This window comes from Etheostoma cragini, chromosome 3 (genome assembly GCF_013103735.1).
Source record: "Etheostoma cragini isolate CJK2018 chromosome 3, CSU_Ecrag_1.0, whole genome shotgun sequence".
In the NCBI taxonomy this organism is placed as follows: domain Eukaryota; kingdom Metazoa; phylum Chordata; class Actinopteri; order Perciformes; family Percidae; genus Etheostoma; species Etheostoma cragini.
In genome coordinates, this window is record NC_048409.1 from 17,532,030 (window position 1) to 17,546,259 (window position 14,230).

General features: G+C 39.1%; 2 protein-coding genes across 9 annotated transcripts in view; one reads left to right on the top strand and one right to left on the bottom strand.

Annotated features, from left to right (window-relative positions):
• Positions 1 to 278: 278 nt before the first annotated feature.
• mffa (mitochondrial fission factor a) lies at positions 279 to 6,507 on the bottom strand. 7 transcript variants are annotated; one of them, XM_034867629.1, is made up of 8 exons: positions 6,293 to 6,507; positions 5,367 to 5,584; positions 4,886 to 5,052; positions 4,677 to 4,768; positions 3,587 to 3,751; positions 1,299 to 1,355; positions 982 to 1,066; positions 279 to 868 (listed from the first exon to the last, which is right to left on the bottom strand). In XM_034867629.1, exons 2-8 carry the CDS (start codon positions 5,578 to 5,580, stop codon positions 737 to 739), a joined length of 912 nt encoding a protein of 303 aa, XP_034723520.1. In that variant the 5' UTR covers positions 5,581 to 5,584; positions 6,293 to 6,507; the 3' UTR covers positions 279 to 736. The 7 variants fall into 7 exon arrangements, with proteins under 7 accessions (XP_034723520.1, XP_034723519.1, XP_034723524.1 ...); XM_034867628.1 differs by having other exon boundaries at positions 4,883 to 5,052; XM_034867633.1 differs by lacking the exon at positions 3,587 to 3,751.
• Positions 6,508 to 7,328: 821 nt separating this feature from the next.
• The window catches only part of LOC117942232 (multiple epidermal growth factor-like domains protein 6), a 51,488-nt gene continuing 44,586 nt past the window's right edge, over positions 7,329 to 14,230 (top strand). The window contains exons 1-3 of one of the 2 annotated variants that reach the window (XM_034867594.1): positions 7,329 to 7,603; positions 8,589 to 8,662; positions 8,903 to 9,007. In XM_034867594.1, the coding sequence (XP_034723485.1) occupies positions 7,527 to 7,603; positions 8,589 to 8,662; positions 8,903 to 9,007 (256 nt within the window). In that variant the 5' untranslated portion in view covers positions 7,329 to 7,526. Of the gene's footprint in view, positions 7,604 to 8,588; positions 8,663 to 8,902; positions 9,008 to 14,230 lie in introns of those variants that run through there. The other variant, XM_034867595.1, reaches the window with a different exon arrangement.

The window sequence follows — 14,230 nt, forward strand, 5'->3', positions numbered from 1 at the left end:
ATACCATGAAAAATTTAATACACAGCTTTGGGCAGAGATACACACACACACACACACACACACACACACACACACACACACACACACACACACACACACACACACACACACACACACACACACACACACACACACACACACACACACACACACACACACACACACACACACACACACACACACACACACACACACACACACACACACACACACACACACACACACACACACACACACACACACAGAGTGTGTTAACCATAAAAAAAATACAGGACAGCTCATTATGATTGGTTTTACTAAATTGTATTACATTTCCCAGTTCAAGTCACATATTACTCTCTCCCCAATAAATATTCAACATGTTACATCTCCACATTGCACCTCCATTTTCCTATTTCGGTAAAGTATGCTTTACTGTACTGGATGACTTCTTTCCAAAGCTCTGGGTAACATGGACAAATATTTACAATACATCATGCTTAGCAATGCGCTAGAAGATTTTTTAATAAAAACAAAACATGAGACAGAATGAAATGAGAGTAAAAAAATAAAACTGTACATGTATTAAATAAACCAAATCAAAATATAAGCCCTGTGGGCAACAGGCCTTGTACGTGTTACAAGGTCCTCCTCACACAGGGACCGAGTGCAGCGAGTAGCTAACATTTGACACAGAGAAAGGGATAGTGCGTTCTTCTGTCACGGTGATGGCAGGAATCCTCTAAACACTCGGGCTCTAGCGGCGCAACCACACCCAGGTGTTGACGAGCCAGAAAGCTACAGTGACCGAGTACAGGATCATCTCTCGCTTTGTCCGCTCCTTGTTCTCCTCTTCCAAATGTTGGAGTCTCCGGTTCAACTTGATGAGCTATAGATGAATAATAATAATAATAATAAAAAAATTGTTTTCTCAGTCACAGAGATTTCACGATTAGTCCTTCACACCAGTAGATGGAGACAGTGTATTTGTTAAGGACTAACCTGGCGTCGAAGCGTTGTTGCATCAACCACAGTCATGTCGTCAGGCGCTGCATCCAGCGTGCCTTCATATGTCGATAATGCAAGCCTGCCAAAGAGAACAGTCTATTTGAGATTACATCATTCAACCACAACAGAGTGTATAATTCACATAGCACTTTTACTAAGTATCGCGCAAGATAACCATAGCAACTTATTTTAATCGGTTTTTCTATCAGGAATTAATCTTATTTCTTCACCCAAAATGAGAATGAAAGAGAAGAAAAGGATGAGCAAAAGGACATGGATCAGAACAGAGGTTAAGTGCCAGGTCGAGTTACCTGGAGTCATGCAGGGGGTTGGAGCTCATGGCCGACCCCCCTCGCAGTGATGGTTTGCTATAGAGGTGGGGAGAGATGGGGTTGGGAGAAGGGGAAAAAAAAGAGATAGAGCAACATACACATGGCACAGGGTTGCATACATGCACACGCGTTGCATGTCCTTCGCATAACTGCCCTTTTTCTGTGATCTTTCTAAGCCTTTAAATTAATGTCTTATTTAACACTCCCTTAAGTGCTCTTAGTTCTAATTATCTTTAAAAAACAGATGACAAAAATTCTGATGCTTTTCTTCTCTGGAACCATACTACGACGAGATGGTAGAATGTGGAGGGAAGTTTTTGTATCTTCATCTTCTGAAGTGGGCAGAGCTGGTAACATTTTAATGCCTCCATTTCTGTTTCAACTTATGCATTCCCAAGCAAACTGTCAGAATATTCAAACAGCTAAACAGTGAGAAAGGTGTAAGCTAAAATGTGAATAATTAGTATTTTAAGGGTCTTTTTTCTGATGAAACATCTTTAAAATGGATTGTCTATAATATGCTTTGGTTTGTTTACAGTTTTTCACAAACAAATGTCCTAAAGGCAGGGATCTTTCACAGTCAATGCAGGGGGGCCTCCAAATTATTGTACATTTTTGAGATTTCTTTTTCTTTTTTTTATCTTAAAATGAATCCAACATATTATTAGCAAATATAAATCCCCACTGCTTACTGGTCTAAAGAAAAGGTGCGCTAGTCCATCCACACACACTCTTAAGGATTCACTGTGACACATGTATGTTTTAACATTAAAAGATGACTTATAAAATCAAACAAATATAAGACTCTTTTAACAGCTTAGTATTCTATGCAAAAATATGTAAAAAAAAAAAAAAGTATGTATTAAGATTTTAGGCCGACCTACACTTTATTGTGGGCCCAGTTTAATATGCAACTTTATTTTATACAGTATAGGTAGTAGGGGGTCCCTGCGCCTTCTCTTTTTTAAGGTCATTGGCTTAAAACCAGACCCCTGCCCAAAGGGGATGATTAACTTTCTTCCAAATAAAATCTACATTTTTATAAGGTTGACAGGACCTAGTACAACTTGTACAACAAAAGTGCTTCAACGGCCACCTGAAGGTAGGTTCAATAGCTCCTACTTGACCAAAATATGTCTAGCAGTAATGGGTAGTGGTGGGAATCTCTTGGCAACTCACAATTTGATTCCGATTCAGAGGCCAACCATTCGATTCTAAACCAATTATTGATGCATCTCGATGCCACAATTTTTTTATGCACATTTCCATGCGTGATTTAAAAAACGTATACAAATAAATCTGAGTTTGTTAGATTTCGACATATACAGTATTTGTCACACACAAGTTTTCATAAAACATTTGTCTGAGGTTTTTAGTTTGTAGTTATTCCATGTTTAAGCCTTAAATATGCTTGTAAAAGTCACCTTGTCTCACAGTGATCTCCCATGTCAGAGGCTCAGTCGTGTTTAAAGGGGGAGAATTGGCTTCTTAGAACATGAAACATGTGGTGGTCGGATGTAATGTGATCAAGTAGATAAAAGCATATATGTGTTTTGTCCAATTATTTTGTGTATGTCTTATTAGATCATGTGTGTGTATATATCCAAAACTCCTTTTGGCCATTTATGTGGGGTTTTTTTTGCACTCTTGCCTAAACTCTAAGTTATTGTCCATTATTCCATCCTCCTTCACTACTGCTGTTTTCTGGTTGGTACATGTCTGGAGACAGTAGCTTTTACATTAAAATTAACACATTAAAAAAAAATTAAAAAAGAAGAAAAATAATCATTTTTTAATTTTATTTTTGCAATAATTAATTATTAACTTATCCGAATCAAGCATCAAATCTTTCTAGAGAGAATTGCGATGCATCAAAGAATCTCTTTTTTTTCTACCCACCCCTAGTGATGGCCTGGACCTTTTAAAAAAAGTCACAGATTGAAAAAGGTACATCAGGCAACATGGCTACATTCTGAATACATGCTGTAATAATATTGTTACTGAATCTTACAAATAATCAGTTAAAAATGACCATGTAATGTTTGAGCCTACCAGACAAACACTCACAACCTTGGAACATACAGTAACTATGGGCCAAACAACATTTTCCTCTAAAAACAGGGTGCTGAGGAGCCAAAATCAAAGTAGATTTAACAAGGCTTTGAGGACGTAAAGACCACTGATGCAGTCAGTAATGCCACCTATGACCAATATCTAACAAGCCAAGATTTTTTAAGACAAAAATGGCCGGATGATCGAGAGGTCACCTGCGAGGGTTCTCGTCCAAGACCTCCAGGACCTGCTGGTAGGCCCGACGTGTAGTGGACTGGATGAAAGATAGAACACTGCTAGCGCTGTACAGGTTGTGTTCTTCCTCAGTCACGGTGAGAAGGGGGCAAGGGTGAACAGTGGCTGGGGGGGACGGGGTCGCACTGCGCAGTGCCCACCATTTAGAGCAGAAAATTCAGAGGAAAAGGGGAGAAAAGGCAACAGAGGAAAGAAGGGAAGGAGAGGGAGAGAAATAAGGAAAATAAACTGTCCTCAACTTTGTATAAATTGCAACCGAGTGAAAGCAAGTTAATGCTATGTTGCAATAATAGCAAGATATTTAACCTGACAAACCACTTACAGTGCTTTACTAATATATACACAGTAATACACTCAACAAAAAAACTGAAACGGAGATGTGAACTAAAGTCTTGTCCTTTCAAGGACCGTATCAACAGTACCAGGATGTCACATGCCGTTGTATAGAAGGAAGGTGATCAGGACTTGAAGTGTTTTTTGCCAGATAACTGTTAATTGTTAAAATTGTTAATATATGCAAACACCCAATTCCAATGTGTCATATTTTTTACTTTTACCTAAACATTAAAGCTACAGAGCGCACGCAGGGTAAAGTAGGACAACACATAAATAAGTACAGTACAGCCAGTAAAACGTACCGTCTGCATCACACTGTTCCTTTGATGGTTTTCTATCAAGTCCCTAAGTGTTGTCAAAATGAGGTGTGGGCTTATACACTAATTAGTAATATTTCATTTTCCAGTAATCCTAAAATCATAAAAAACAAATCTGGCAAGGATCAAATCTAAATTTTACATCAAATGTTTAATGTCATGGTGTTATTGGATTAGCGCCTGTGACAAAAGCAATTACGTTCTGCATTGAGACCGAACAAAAGGTTCTCGCAACAAAACGGCTCATGACGGCAAGGACAACAGAAAACCAGCAACTCCACAGAGACAAAGGGACAAAGAAAACATAAAACCAAAAGAAAGACGCTACAGTATGTATAGAAGAGATAAGATGGAGCTGGTACCAAGCTAATGATGGTATGTCCAGACCAATACTCACGCAGAATCGTTGCGCGTCAGCGGACTGTTATGACGGGCAGCGGCATTCTCACTAGCTGAACGTTCCCGTCGTACTCGTGCTTGGGGCCGAAACTACAAAAAAAAGACAATTAATTTATTCAGTTTATGGTTTACTGTAAGGAAATTGTTTAAAACAATAAGTGGATTTTATGCGGTATCCTTGTAAAAGACAATGTTATTGCTTACCACCTCCTCACTATCTGGAGCTGCCCGCTGCTCCTCTTCCAGAAAGTCCAGGGGCCGATCACTCAGGGTGAGGACTCTGGGTGGAGTCTTTAGTGATAGGGTGTCTAGTGGTGTTGACTGGATTAGGTCAAGGTCTCTAGGTCTGGAGAACTGGGAGTCATTACTGTCTCCTGACAAAGGAAGGTGTAAAGGATTATGAGACAATGTACTGTGGTTGTAATGCTGATTTGAAATAATGACTTCAATCTTTACATGCATAGAGAACTAACATTCCAGTGTGTCTAAATACTTTTGGTTTCATTTTCAGTCTTAAATGATTGACACGACAAAAGCCTGAGCCACCGACAGAGGGACATCTGTCAACGGCTGTAAAAATATCAGCTGACAAGCACCAATGGCGTACAGAGTTTGTGTGTAGTAAAAGACTTTGAACAGCACAGAAAACACAGCCCTACATTAAAATAATTCTTAACAGCATACTAACCCGCAATCACAATTCTCTCAGGGACTTGCATTGTGACACTGTGGGGGACCTCCTGAGATCCAAGATTAGGGTCCTCGTGGGCTTGAGGAGCCACTCGGAGCATCTCAGGGATGCGCATCCTCTGGCTGATCCCTTCGGTGTACTCCAGCTCATACTGGATACGGTTCATCTCTGCCATCTCTGCTGTCGGGGACGGGAATGCTGCTCCGTTCATTTCGCTGCGAGGAATGATTGGTTCAGCAGCACAGAGCTAATTGTTAGCCACACAAAGGTCACAAAGGGCAGAGTGACGTTACATGCCAACATGAGAGATGCAGTGTCCTGATAGTTTTTACTTTCAACCTGTCTTGCTGTATATACCTACTGGTATTTCTTATTAAACTACAACTACTACTAGCCTACACATAGATCACGGAACAAGATTCTCTAAAAGGATCTCATTAAATATCGGTGCAGCTCATGAGCTGTGGGCAGGAGTTAGAGATGGACATTTTCTTTTGACACTATCAGATGACAATAACTTGCTTCCTTCTAACTTGGACACAAAGGTATATGAACCAGTCTGGCAGCGACCTTGACTGTAAGAAATAAAAGTTGCTAAAGCTGCTGCTCGCATTACAGGATATATATTTTATTTAACATGAATGCTAACATCAACAACGATTATATCATTGGCCAATAATAGTGGCTAAAGCTAACACAGTAGTTATTGGATTACCTTTTAAAACTAACATTCACCAACATACCAGTTATTAGTAAACGGCAATTGTCTAGCTCGGGGATTTAAGTAACTGTTAGGAGATTTAAATTAACGCTACGTTAACAAAATCCCGAAGCTAACGTCAGTGTATTTTAGACAGCTAACGTAAGATAACGTTAACACATCAACGCCATTTCAAGCTAGCGCGGTAGTCACAGTTTCTTACCGTTTGGTTTGTTGCTACCTTTCCAACAAAGGATTATTTATTTGAAAAAAAAACAAAGTAAATACCTTCTAAATATACTCAGAATGGTACAGTTAAGAGCATGTATTACAGAGGATGTCAGACATCTCGGTGTGTTGATATGAGAGAGGAACCTCCTCTCTTTCCGCTGTGTGCTCCGAAACGGAAGGGGCAAAGCACCAAGAGGAAGTGACGTCGCTTCACCAAGCGCTAAAATCAAAAGTAAAAACATGTCTATGGCATGGATGTATAAAGAGAAATATGGTTTATCTGTCTATATTTACATAAATGTATCTATCCATCGATGGTTTAGATAAAGGATCTATGGTTCAAGTTTTATTGTTTTTTAGTTCGATGTGCCCCCTTTTCATGTAGAGTTTATGTTTGCAACCAATAAGGGTGACCAGTAATTTGGTTTAATCTAATTTTTTAATTGTATCTCAACAATAGTTCGTTCTCAACAGTAGGCTACGTTTAATAAAGCTACTGTTTAGACTGTTTATTGTGTATACTTTTACAGTTTCATCATTAATATGGGCTATAATGTTACACATGTATACACTTCTGTTTTTTGTAGGCATTTTGCTGCTGTGACTTATATCTGAGTTGTATCAATAAAGCTGATCTTAATCTAATCTAATGGCCTATTTCATGTAGACTGTAGGCCAATATCATACAACATTTCATCACGTACACCATACATGTTCAATATGTTTTGATGTATATATGCAATAAAACATATAGGTACTATAGTAGCCTAGTCTACTATTCTATCCTCAGATCTAGCCTACTTTGTCAGTGTCCCAATTAGTCTACATGTAAATAAGATATTTAAAAACCTTTGGCGGTAATTTAAATAACTGTCACATTATTCCTTTAAAGGATAGGTCTATTATGAGCATGTTTGGGTGTTTTTTTAGTCAATGCACAGGTCAATGTCGCCGGGGGTTTAGGAGGTGGCCCTTCAGTGTGGGTGGTGCGTTTCCTCGGAGCCATTCAAAGGCTTCCATTGACAGAATAGTCGACCCTCTGCTAACCAGGGAATGGGAAAACACGTCTGTGTTCTCGAGAACTATCCAAACAAGACAAACGTTAACTTTTGAATCATGTCTCAAGGCGGACCTAATGTTAGGATGCTCTCCATTTGATGGACACTGAGGCTGCGCCGATTGAGTCTATCCTATACTTCTCTCCGTGTCTGTAACTGGCTGAAATTATGTTCCCAGATATTTTGGGTCTGATATTATTGAGCACTATGCGCACCGCATCATCTTTGGAGCTGCAGCTGGGCATGTAAGTGACGCTTTTAATTTAGATAATTTCCACTGTTTTTAAAGTTTATTTGCACATTTTAGATTGTAAGCTATTGAATATTCAGGTGAGTGAGAATTCATTTTTAATTCATTTATTACAAAGACGGTTAAGGCCTATACCAGAGCTAGTCTGGCATATACATAACCTACCCCAAGTTTTCCAAATCATTTAATTCTGTAATTATGTTACTTTATAGTTTACTTACAATGTTCAGTGCCCACTAGGCGTCGCTCTTTCAAGTCCTCAATAAGGATGGATGTGTGTTTTACAGCACTGCTGTGACCGCTTTTGCATAATAGCTTTCAATGGAATGTGGTTTTAATTTTTTTGTACAGTGTACCAGAGGTTTAAATGGACTCTGCTCAGCACGATTGAAGGAATCGTTTTTATTACAAGAGAAGCCAAATACTTCCTCTAAATAACTTCGGGCTGCTCAAGACAGATGGTGTGTGGAGGAGGACACCTGGATAGTTTAGGATAGTTGGACTGACAACACAGACGGATGCAGTCTTTATAATAGACTTGCACATATCAGTTACATGCATGCAGGCACATTAACATGAAAACTATTCTGAATTTTCTGTGAAATTTCGGTTCTTTATGTGGTAACATGCAGTGTTTAAACTGTGCACTGTTTCTTTCTGAACATGAATTAAGCTTATTGCGCCAAACGGGGGGCTATATAATTTTTCTACAAACAATGTGTCTGTCATGAGCTTGAAGATTTATTGGAATTGTTGGGTGTTGGTAAGAATGTGGTCTAGACCTACTCTATCTGTAAAGTGTCTTGAGAGAACACTTGAAGATAATTCTTGATTTGAATTGAATGAGCTAAGGAAGTTAATGTCTGTTGAAGTACATAGGCTACGTTAGCTCTGCAGCAGGCTCATACAACCCCTAACGTAATTGCACCTGTCCAACTCTTTCTGGTTTTGTTTCTGTGTGTTTTTTTTTCCATGCACAGGCCAAATGTTTGTGCTGACCAGGAGATGTCCATGTTGGGGGGTCGGGAGGGTGAAGAGATGGGCTGTCTGCATCGTGAGTAATGGCATTATTCACACATAGCCTACTGTATGTATCATATAGAGCTAGTTCTAAATTTGCTATGAAACTGTATAGATCAATTTGAAATTTACTACAATAATTAAACTGGAAAAAAAGCAAGAACATAGCCAGCTTACTGACTAGATGGAGATCTCCATCATCCGTACATTTAGAAATGCACACAAACACGGATACATCGGCAGCCTTGTGGAATGTGATATGTGGTGTATGCAGGGGTGTGTGGTGCCAATACATGTTTCAACGGAGGCCAGTGTGCAAGGAATGGAGACCAGATATGCCAGTGTCCACTAGGCTTCAAAGGGACGCGGTGCCAGTATGGTGAGTTTTCATTCCCACCCGATAAAAGGTTGGTCATGTTAATAAACCTGCATACCCACTCCTTGCAGTGTAGGCATTCATACACAGTTTGCAGCAATAAGTATGTATGCAGATTTCAGCTATGTGACTGAGTGAACTGACTTACATCCTCATAGGACAACATGTTGTTGAAGCTTTAATAGCTCCAGTTCATACCTTACGCTTTCACTTTGCAGAAGCAGAATGAGCCTATAGTGTAGCTGTGATTGGATGAGGCTTTTCTGTGGGGAGTGTCTGCGTAGTTAACGGTAGAAGAAATGCCCTCCGGGAGAAATGGTTTCCTTTGAACCTGAAGTGCTGTGGCTAAACAAGCTGAGCCTCCACTCTATTAAAAATATAGAGATAGAACTATAAAACTGTATGCTAATGAGGCTAAATGCCGTTTTGTATTTTTTTTTAAACGTTTCTTTAACAGATTAGTTAAAGATTCAAAAAACAATTTTTTTGTCAAGGACAGGCAACTTAGTTCAACATTTTGGGAATAGGAGAATACATGTATTAGCGTTTGAGTGGAGAGTTAAATGAGAAGATGGACACCGCTGTCATATACAATAAATAAAATATGAAGCCACAGCCAGCAGCTGGTTATTTTATCAAAGCATAAACCATGGAAACAGGGGTAAACAGCTAACCTGGCTCTGTCGAACCGTAGCAAAATCCACCTACCAGCACCTCCTAAAGCTCACTAATTAACATAGCTCAATGACAATTTGCTGTTTTACGAGGGGCTATGTGCCAGACTGTTTCTTGCCTGGTAGCAGTAACTACTTTCTGGAGTCTTCAATGGTTTACTGGCAACTGCTCAGAAGATTAAACAAATGAGATATAAAATGTAAATCAGTAAGCTTTAGAGATTACCTTTGGATAAAGCCAGGCTAGCTGTTTCCCCCTGTTTACAGTCTTTGTGCTAAGCTTAATGGCTGCTGGCTGTAGCCTTATATTACATTAGCCTACTGTACCGATATGAAAGTGGTATCAGTGTTCTCATCTAACTCTCTGCCAGAGTTCAAATAAGCAAACTTTCCCAAAACAATGTTGTGTATTAAAGAATTGGAAAACATCCCTAAGGACAGAAAAAACAGGGTTTACATTCTCAGTAACCACAGGCTTCTAAATAAGGTAAATTAACATAATGAACAGTCTTGATTCTCAAAGTGGGAACCTGGGCTCTGTCCTTGACTTTCCCAGGAGAAAGGACCTGCCTGCCAGGGGTTTAAAGCAGTTCTTCCTCCTGCAAAGACATTTCACAGGAACGTGCCATTGTTTGTAAGAGGCAGATCTCCTGCGCGTTTGTTTTGACATGAGCTCTTTGATTTTCACACATCGGAGTGACACACAGGGAGCTGATAGAGATATTAGATCTAATCAGAATTCCTCTAGGTTTCTCTTCCTCTCTTGCACATCCTGTGACCTGTGCTTTGAACCCATCTCATCTCGGTCTTCTCTTTTTGCAAAACGTTTTCCCTCTCATCTCTTGAGACAGATTTATCTTCACTCCTCTGCCAGAATCATTATACAAGGAGAAAGTCAGCCAAGCTCCTGTGTTCGGCCAGGTTCCCTCACTGAACCTCTGCACAGACACACTTATGATCCTGGGTTGTAAGAGTTTGAGCTCAGGTGGGTATTTTAGAGCATTTTAGCTATATTCTCTCGAACAAAATTCATTTGTTTTCAGAATGAGTTTGGAAAAAAATAACATTTGTTTGTTGTATTTCATCAATCCAAAAATGATTCAAGATAAATTCTAATTGTGAGGTTTGACTTCAGTAACAGATACTACTGTCTAAGGTCCATCGATACGTAAAGGCAAGATAGGTTTTTTCCATATTTGAACTACAGTGGCATAATACCTGATGTATACAATATTGTGTAAGGCATCATCATATCCCGGTGTTGTGTAGAGAAGAGTAATAACACTGTGAACAGTTGAGGTTTGTTCCTTAATTGCAATTACAGGAAAACACATAACTTTCAGGAAATGTTTAAAACTCATCATTTAAACGGTGAGATCATAGATGTGAAATTAAGCAATGAAAGGCCACTAGCATGATCTAAAACTAGGAATATAGGACCTTGTAAAACCTCTTAAGTTATGTGGTAAATGTTAGTATGAAGACTGAATGACAAGTATTAAGCAAAACACACAATACAGTTAATATTATAGAAAATAACATACTGTTTTGAACCATGAATGATCCCATAAAGGAAGGCACCCATAGGTGTGACTTGTTTGTAACAAGTGAGATTTGTTATAAGAGAAATGTTTACAGCGAAAACTTACTAGAAAGCAGAATAATGTGTGTTTTTTCATCTGAAATAGAGCTCCAAAACAAACCTGACTACATTGGCAATCTACAAACTGTTAATAATAATAACATTAAACAACCATTAAAGTTAAGGTTTATTACTTTGGGTAATGCTAGTTATTCAACATTATCCAAAAAGGAAAACATTTTGGCAAAAAGACGTAGGCTACTGTATCTCATCGCTTGACCAGTAAATTAAGCAACGGGCCACTCCACAAAACCTTGGTTTGTTCCATGTTGGACAGCAACTTTCTGTGTTTGTGTACAGTAGATATTAGCCATGTATTGCACATTCTAGCTCCAACTCTAGCTTTCAACTCCATGGTTTCACCAGGGAATCCTCTTCATTATTAGATCTGCGGTGTTGTGAGCTTTAACATTCCACATTGACAGACTTATTACTGTCCCGTATGTGATTCATGATGGAGAAGAAGCAGATACGGTAGAGAGCCTTTGTAGATACAGTATATCTTGGAGAAATAAGTTAAAGGCAATTGGACTTGATTTTTGGTCATGGAGATGTTTCTCAAGGCTTCCTTAGATTTATTATATGGTGTTTCCTGCATTTTCTTATCCTGAATCATACTGCATGTAACGCCTGTTAGCGTGTAAGTGTTTGGCATCTCTGCCCGTTTTTCTTGTTTCCTGCTCTGCCTGGTTGATTTTCTGCTTTTTGGTCCATGTGCCAGTCAAACTCTCCTTCTAATCACATATTATAAACTTCACTTGTACTGAAGACTGAAGCGATGCATGTGCATTTATTTTCAAATTTCCTCAAAGTAATTACTTTATTATGTGACACATGATGAAATGTGTTTGTTGATGAGAGGAGTTGCTATGAAGGCAATATATCTGCTTTGCCTTTTCAGTACAATTCACACCAGCTTGACTTCAGTAGAGGGAGAGTACACTTAGAGCAGTGTTGAAAAACAGTGTGGCTCTGCTAACAGTTCAAGCCAGAATCCGTGCTCTGCTCCCTCTCCCTTTTCAGCACTCATCATGGACTGGCTTCTTGAAAGCTGCTCTCTTGGTATCGCTGCCAAGTTATGGTGGTAGAGCCCACTGTGTGTTAAGAGGGCCGACCGGCCACCTGCTTCCAATTTTTGATCTGAGACAGAAGACACTGTCCATGGAAATGTATGTCAGCAACTGAAACCAAGGCAATGGTGTTGACACGATGAGGTAGTAAACATCCTGGACACAGCCCAAGCATGTGCTGAGATGCTTGAGCCTGTTCTGTAATAGTTGCATTTACTCCTGCTTGTGAATGCCACTCTGTCTCACTCTATTAAAACTTGGATTAGACTTGGCTTTGGTTAAATTGGTGCATGGGTCTGCATGAAATTAAGAGAGTGCAGGCACATATCAGTGTGAGGAAAGAAACCATCTGGACCTTACTAAAGAAGCCTATCTGTTTTCAGAGAACTTTATAGTAGAGTGACTATGGACAGTTCCTGAGCATGTGTGTGTATTTCAGGCCTGTGTGTAGTGACTACTAACAAAGATTTCCCCCCAATATATCAATAAACAGTGTATATTATTATTAAGTATTATCAGAAACTAGAAGTAATTACATCCAAAATATTTTACATTTGGGGGAAATAATTGCCAGAGAAACACCACCAACTTAAAACAGAATTTATTGTTTAAGAAATTATCTTCACCAATAAAAGTGCTGTGGACAGTGTTATTACCATGGGGAAACTCTTCATAAAAGCTTTATAGTTGTTACAGTGGCAATGTAAATCACATTCTCTCACATGGGAGTCATCTTTCTTCATATGAACTCAAGTGTTTAATCCCCAGGACCTTGGGCTGTCAAGCCATACAGGCTTGGTTTCCTTCCCTATTAAATTAAACACACCTGTCCCTACATGTAAACCTCTGTAAATATGCTTGTGTATGTGTTTAGTTCTCATTTGTGTGCCAGTGAGATAGATGTGCAGAGAGTAGCATTCAGTGGCAGGTTTTAGCATTTGATGGAGGGCATGTTTGGAAGCTTTGGGTGTAAGTGACTATATGTGGGTGCTTCTATTGGATACAATATTGAATATCCTTCTTGAAAGTTACCTAAATTCAACTCTACATGTAATGGTTTTAAAACAACAACAGCCATCTGTGACTGTGTAACAGATTATAGAAAACTGAGATGTGGTAAGGACTCAGGGGTGGCTACATGGAGAATGAGTCCTTGGTAAGGCTCATTAGCATGTAGAGGTAGGGAGAAGGAGGTGATTAAAAGACCAAAACGCATTCTTCCTCATGTTCCCTTATGTTTCTGTTCATGTGAAGAATTCCACGCTCAAAACACCCAGCTCTGTTGCACTAAAACATTTCGCTCATGCTGAAGCAAATTTGGGTTTTCGGGAAATAACTTTTGCTTTATTTTCTGAACAGTTTAAGACATGTGCTTTTGAATTGCTTTCAAATGTGGCTCAAAAATATTGTCATCTTGGGAAAACTCTGGAAAAACAATCTTTTCCTGCATTGTAAATCCTTAGCCAGTGTTTGATCCGCTCTCTTCCACTGTTTTTACATTTCTTAGGCTGTTATATCATACATCCCTGCATGTGACTCTATCGGGCAAAGGGAAAAATCTGCCCTGTATTAATTTTACTGGTATGGCTGTTCCTGCACTGAACCTTAACTTAAGAACCTGTGGAAGAATTCAAAATGGAAAGAAACCATATTTTCTTTTAGATTACTTTAAGTAATCTAGGTGTAGCTATAACACAAAATAAAGGACCTGATTCATTTTGGTGAAAATTGTGGTGTAAAACCCAATTCAGGATGTAAAAATAAGTAAAAGATGATGACTCTGTAACTTCCGGCAATTTTATGCCTTCTGTTTTGACTCCTGAGTAAAATGGGCCTATTG

Coding starts and splice junctions, on each gene's coding strand:
- mffa (XM_034867628.1), bottom strand. CDS start 5,580: ATGAACGGAGCAGCATTCCCGTCCCCGACAGCAGAGATGGCAGAGATG. Junction 1,356..3,586: donor TTGGACGAGAACCCTCGCAG/GTGACCTCTCGA, acceptor CCACCTCTATAG/CAAACCATCACTGCGAGGGG. Junction 869..981: donor CAACAACGCTTCGACGCCAG/GTTAGTCCTTAA, acceptor ATTCATCTATAG/CTCATCAAGTTGAACCGGAG.